The sequence below is a fragment of the Lolium perenne genome, chromosome 6 (genome assembly GCF_019359855.2).
Source record: "Lolium perenne isolate Kyuss_39 chromosome 6, Kyuss_2.0, whole genome shotgun sequence".
In the NCBI taxonomy this organism is placed as follows: Eukaryota; Viridiplantae; Streptophyta; class Magnoliopsida; order Poales; family Poaceae; genus Lolium; species Lolium perenne.
Window position 1 is genome coordinate 20,051,878 of NC_067249.2, and position 6,882 is coordinate 20,058,759.

Here is a 6,882-nt window from a genome sequence, read left to right on the forward strand (position 1 = left end):
CCAATTCTCTTTACTGAAATACAATCTACTGCAATACTGTTCTACTGTTTTCTGCAAACAATCATCATCCACACTATACATCTAATCCTTTGTTACAGCAAGCCGGTGAGATTGACAACCTCACCGTTTCGTTGGGGCAAAGTACTTTGGTTGTGTTGTGCAGGTTCCACGTTGGCGCCGGAATCTCTGGTGTTGCGCCGCACTACATCCCGCCGCCATCAACCTTCAACGTGCTTTTTGGCTCCTACTGGTTCGATAAACCTTGGTTTCATACTGAGGGAAAACTTGCCGCTGTACGCATCACACCTTCCTCTTGGGGTTCCTAACGGACGCGTGTTGTACGCGTATCAGTAGGCAGGGCGGGAGATGATAAACCCTATAAGCCAGCCAGGTTGGCCCTTACCGCGCGCCGCACACCCCCCACGCGTGATATGTGCCAGTCAGGTCAGCCCAATTCATTTTTTCTTTTCATTTTTTGGTTTTTTTATTATAATTTTATTGATTTGAAAATATCAATTTTTAGAAAATGTTCAAACTTAATAAATATTTAATTTTGAAAATACACAAAATTTAAAAATTTGATTTTAAAATTTTTCAAAATTTAAAAATGTTTGATTTTGGAAAATGTTCATATTAAAAAATTATACTCCCTCTGTTCCATTCTATAATGCCTATAGTTTTTTGGCACGGAAATTAGCGCAAGAGTATTTTTTACACAAGACCCCCTAGCTGAACGATTTGAGATCAACATAAAATTTGGGAAATCCATATCTTTCTAACTTACTATAACAAATCCCACAAATCTCTCTTGTTGATTCTCCATATATGTGCAGCCAAGTTCAATTAAGGAAAGTAAAACATTGCTGCCTAATTTTAAGGAATTGTTGGGTCAGGCATTAGGAATCTCAATTAATTATTTCCAATTTTGTATGGATTTTTTCTCACGCATGTTGTGTGGGAGCTGAACGGGGGAGGGGTTAACTAAAAAAAAGCCAAGCTACAACCTTATATTCTGAAACAAATGCCAAAAATCTATAGGCACTATAGAAAGGAACGGAGGGAGTAGTAGTTTTTTTAAAATGATTTTTCCTTAAAAATAAATTTTCAAAAAAGAGAAAAAACAACAAAAAAATGAAAAAAATGAATTGGGCCAACCCAACACCCCTGACTGGGTTGTGCCGCCGACTAGGTCGAGGCATAGCTACTCCCCCGACGGGCAGAGGGTCAATTCCCGCTAGCAGTAGGCTAGATTTGGCTGGAGTTCGACCGACGACGGTGGAGGAGCTCACGCGGGTGGGTTGCTGGGAAACGACAAATTGACGGTTGGGCGTTGCGCGTGACCGGTTTTTTACGTTACCATTATCTCCCTGTGATATATATTTGCATCGCATGTTGCAAAATTTGCATGTGGATATACTTTTTTTGGACTATCTTTTACATCTACATCATTTGGTGAATCTGTTTTTTTAGACCAATATGATATATATGATAGTTCTAAATAGTAGTTTGAAATAGTGAGTTTGCTTTTTGGCATTGCTTCCCTTCATTGTGGAGGGCATTACCATAACTAAAAATTAGGGCATGGGAGCAAGTAGAAGCTGGTACAACAAAATTGTCTTTCTCTCTCACCTCTCTAGTGTCTCTCATTGTTTTGGACCATGTAAAGTTAATGAGAGAGGATGTAGATTTTTTTTTGGCAATCTACACACTGTAGAAAACTTAGCCATTTAACAGGAGGGGGCGGCCGAAAAAAGCACAAAACCCATCTAGGGTTCCGTCCTCCTCGCCGGCGATACCGCCGGTCCGCTCCATATTCGGTGGCCTTGGGTCCTTGGAGGTGTGGTGGACCACGGTCTCTCGCCGGCGGGGAGTTTCCGTTCTTAATTTAGTTTACTTTTTCAGTCTCTTTTTTGGGATGGTGAGGCGGCGGCTACATCCTGAAGTCAGAATAAGATCCTCCCCGCCCTATCCTCGCTCCGGTGGTGCATCTAGCGCTGACGGAGGGTGCGTGGAGTTGTGTGCCCGTCAGATCTCCTGGGATCCAATCGGTTTTTGTGTTTGTTGGTGTGGTCTATTTCGATCTATGGTTGTCATCATTGGCGATGGTTGCTGCTCTGGTGCGCTGGTTCTTTGGGACCTTAGCACAACGACTTCCCGTCTGTCTACTACAACAAGTTCTACTACGACAAGCTTTGCCTGACTCCGGTGATGGAGGGGCGGGGACAGCGGCGCGCCGTCGGCTCGTGCTAGTGTTTGTTGTCGTTGCTAGGTGGTCCAAGTACCAATTTGTAATTTTCTTTACTTTTTGGACTATTTGTACTACCGTTGATGATTATTAATAGATCGGTGGATTTGTCGAAAAAAAAGAAAACTTAGCCATTTGTCACAAAAAACATTTTTATTAGGTGACATGTTTAACATTTGGCAACACTGTGATGCTCTTCCTGGCCGAACTTGTTCTCGCGAAAGATTTGTGGACGCAAATACCGGCCGGATGAAACGTCTCCATCTTGGTGTGGTCGGAAATGTTTCCACCTTTTTGACCAAGTAAAGTCGTTATTCCACCTCCCTAAAAAAAGGGAGTGGCAGATCTATTCCCTTCCATTAGCTGATGTGCCGAACCTGCTTATTCCCTCCCAACTCGGCCATACAAATATTCCAAGAAAAGGCCCAACGAATTTGTGCACAAGTAAAGCAAACGCGTTCCAGTATCAGCCGAACATGTTTTCCTTTTCCTATCAGGGAAACAAATTTCGCCGCCATCGTAAAATCTGCCAGAAATTATAACGTTGCAAGAGGATCGGGCCCACCTTGGCGGAAAGTCCCCGGGCCCGGCGGACAGCGTCGGGTGGCCTAGGGCGAGTAGAGGAGCCGGTGAACGGCGCGCGGGGTTCGAGGCGGCGGCTGATCGATCCATCTTTCGGCTATGGCGTTTGGTACTTGAATGGTGGTGGGGCCAGGTCGTATATGTGCAGTGCATGCATTTGCAGGGTCGCGTTGGTGGTACGCGGCGATTTGCACAAAAATAACCCAAAACTGAAAGAAAAGCACAGACTGACCCTCCGGCGAAACTATTTCACCAATCTAACCCTTTTGTGTGGCGCCCCTCCCACGGGCGCCACATATGCCCATGTGGCTCCCCTCCTGCCGGCGCCACTGACCCAGCCGACGTGGCCCCGGCGCCGCCGGCCGGGTGCGCCCATCCGACGTGGCGGCATGTGTGGCGCCCTCCCAACGGCGCCACACGTGCCAACTTATATCATGTTTTCGGTCCAAAACATCCGGGGCTCCGAACGTCCGGGACTTAGCCGTTTTGCGAGTCTCTATGTGTGGCGCCGATGCCACGGGCGCCACACTAGCATGTGTGGCGCCGATGCCACGGGCGCCACACATCCACTTAAGTGTGGCGCCCGCGCCCGCGCCCAGCCCGACCATCTTCTTCTCTGTTTCTTGGACGACCTCCCTCTCTCCCCCAAGGCGGCCGGCGGTTCCTCCTCCTCCCTCCCTCTCTCCCCCAACAAATCGGCCACAAATTCGTCAGATCTGACCGGCCAATCTCTTCCCCATCCATTCCTCAAGGTAATCCCCTTCGAATCCCTCACATTCATCCACTAATTTCATAGATCTTGCTAGATTTGCACATGAACCCTAGACATGGAAACTAGATTTGAAATGGCTATGTATGTGTTGAATGTGTATGTGTAGGAACCCTAGATATGTAGGAACCCTAGATATGTAGGAACCCTAGATGTGTTGAATGAAATTTTACATGTATGTGTTGAAATCCTATGTATGCATGTGTTGAAATGTCTAATATTTGCCTAGCAAATGCATTCAAATTTGTTACATATGCCTATTATTTGTGATGGAATAACTCATGTATTCTTGATCCAAATATTTGTATGTGTGTATGTATGGAACCTTATGTATGTATGTGGTGAAAGGCAAAATTGGAGCATGTATTTGGATATGAACTCTCATGTATGTGTGATGTATAGGTGATTCGAAAGTTAGATATATTCTCATGTATTCTTGATGGAATAACTCATATTTGTTAGGAATGTATGTGTGATGGCTTATTTGGATATATTCTCATGTATGTGTTGCTCATACATGTAGGATGGTGTGGCTTCTGGATGAAGAGTACGACAGGTTGCACCGGGCTGTTCATATGACGGAGAAGGGAACGGATCTTCAACCTTTGAAGATTCGTTACCATGGCACATCGGATATACCGTATGACGAGAGGTACACGGAGTTCATCCGGCCTACCGGTCTTCTCCCGTTCATATCCCTTGTAAGCCGTGGGGGGCCACTCATGAACCCCTCGGCACTCACCGCCCTTGTCGACCGGTGGAGGCCGGAGACTCACACCTTCCACTTGAGGGCCGGCGAGATGGCCCCTACTCTCCAGGATGTTTCCATGATCCTTGGACTACCTATTCAGGGCGAGCCACTGTGTATGAACACAGCTTCTGATGGGTGGCGCCAGCAGATGGAGGTGCTTATTGGCAGGGCTCCTCCGCCGCCAGCAGATCCAAAGAAGAGAGCTCCCGCCGGCGCGTCTTTCGAATGGATCAGGACTAACTTTGGAGAATGCCGGAAGAGGCCGACGAGGACACTCGGAGGACGTACGCCCGCGTGTACTTATGGTACATGATTTCGAGGACTCTCTTTCCTGACAGTGGGGGGAAGCTGGCCCATTGGTGTTGGCTGAAGGCGCTAACGGTGTTGGATAACCGTTGGAGTTGGGGAACAGCGGCACTTGCCTACCTCTACCGGCAGGTGATGATTTGCTCTATGTACTATTTTCCTATAGTAGTGTGCTAGACAAAGTACTAACCAAATGTCTTACATGCGCAGTTGGACGAAGCTTGTCGCAGAACTGGGAGCAGGACTGGGAGCGGCGGTATTGGTGGATGCATGCTCCTACTTTCCGTATGGAGCTGGGACCGCCTATCAGTTGGGCGGCCTAGGGTACTCAACGAGAGGCCATGGCCTCATTACCCTCACTCTCCTGATCGGGAGCCCACTTGGGCATACCTTTGGGACAATGTCTCGGAGATGTCGGGCGATCCAAAGATCATGTACATGCAGTACACTGCGGAGTTGGACACTCTTACCGCTGAGCAGGTAACCGATCACTCTTTTGCAATCCTAGTTTTCATTGATTCTACTGGCATGTTCTAAATTCTGAGATGTTTGTATGCTGCAGGTGGAATGGGAGCCATATGGTAGCTACTACCGTATTGGCGCGTCGATGACTGACCTCAACCACAAGTGCACGGAGGAGGCGCGGTTCTGGCGTATGCGCTGCCCACTCATATGCATGTGGCTTGTTGAACACCACCAGCCGCAAAGAGTGATGAGACAGTTTGGGCTGTATCAGGAGTGCCCACCAGTGTGGCAAGACACGGACAAGGCGCTTCATAGGTAAACTTCTGGAATCATGCGATGGAAGATTCTTGATAGAAGATGTACAAACTAACTTGTTGATTCTTGCAGGCTTGATAGGCAGCGGCAGAGGAAGATCACAAATTGGCCAGTCCATCATAGCGGCCACATCGCAGCGTTCCAACAGTGTTTGGAAGCGGCACGGAATGTACGATACTATGATGTGGTGGATTTGTAACCATGAACGGGATGACGCAGAACACTGCACGAAAGATGCGGCGGTTAGCCAGCTTGCTAGGTTGCCGGGAAGCCGAAATCGCTACATCTTCCTCTTCAGAAGAGCGGGAGGTATGGACTATTTTGTTGCTGTCAAACATGTTCTTACTAATTTCAACTTTGTAATCTCATGTGTTCGTGTCTGTGAAGATTCCTGAGGACGAGCTAATTCTGAGTCAAGCCATACTTCCAAAGCGTACCTCCAAGCAAGCCGCACGGTCAGCTTACCAGTTGAAGCCAAGGGGCAAGGGTCCAAACCGGTACACTCCGGAAGATTATGTCAGCCGAGGAAAGAAGGTTGTCACTGAGGAGGATGAGGGGCCGCGGCGGAGATCAGATATGTCGAGGATGAGGAACGACGAGCCGTTCTCTTCAGAGGAGGAGGAGGATGAGGAGGAGGAGGAGGAGGAGCAGGAGCAGGAGCAGCAGGAGCAGCAGCAGGAGCAGCAGCAGGAGCAGCCACGGCAGCGGACGAAGAGGATGGCCGTCCGGAAGCAGCCCGCGAGGACGGCACGTCGAGGACGCTACTAGGATGTGCCCACGAGTTGTTGTGAACTCTATATTCATAAGTATCGATTTGTGAACCCTATGTCATGTCGAACCATGGTCTGTAATGCTACTTGTTGTTTGAATCTACGTGCTCCAATGTGACCTATGAAGTGTTATATGTGTATGTCATGAAATTGCTACTTGTTGTGTCCAATGTTGTACTCAGAATCGTTGGAGTTTGATAGGATTTTTCATGTTTTTAACAAAAGTCAATGTGTGGCGCCCTTCCAACTGGCGCCACAAGTGCTTGTGTGGCGCCCGTGGCATCGGCGCCACACATGCCAACTTATATCAACATTGGGTCGAAAACATCCAGGGGGCTCCGGACGATAAGTCCTTAGCCGTTTTCGCGAGCCTCTATGTGTGGCGCCCGTGGCATCGGCGCCACATATGCTAGTGTGGCGCCAGTGGAGTCGGCGCCACACATCGAGCCTCGCAAAATGGCTAAGTCCCAGAGGAATTGTCTCACAGTATGCTCGGGGGGATTACAAGTGCATGTGTGGCGCCGTTGGGAGGGGCGCCACACATGCTGCCACGTCGGATGGGCGCACCAGCTCAGCGGCGAGGGGGCCACGTCGGCTGGGTCAGTGGCGCCGGCAGGTGGGGAGCCACATGGGCATGTGTGGCGCCCGTGGAAGGGGCGCCACACAAAAGGGTTAGATT

General features: G+C 48.8%; 1 protein-coding gene and 1 pseudogene across 1 annotated transcript; both read left to right on the top strand.

Moving 5' to 3' along the window:
* Window positions 1–4,120: 4,120 nt before the first annotated feature.
* LOC139832313 (serine/threonine-protein phosphatase 7 long form homolog) lies at window positions 4,121–5,632 on the top strand (annotated as a pseudogene).
* A 15-nt stretch (window positions 5,633–5,647) lies between these two features.
* On the top strand, window positions 5,648–6,360 carry LOC127309884 (uncharacterized). The gene is made up of 2 exons (XM_051340596.2): window positions 5,648–5,742; window positions 5,821–6,360. Exons 1-2 carry the CDS (start codon window positions 5,668–5,670, stop codon window positions 6,199–6,201), a joined length of 456 nt encoding a protein of 151 aa, XP_051196556.2. The 5' UTR covers window positions 5,648–5,667; the 3' UTR covers window positions 6,202–6,360.
* Window positions 6,361–6,882: the final 522 nt, after the last annotated feature.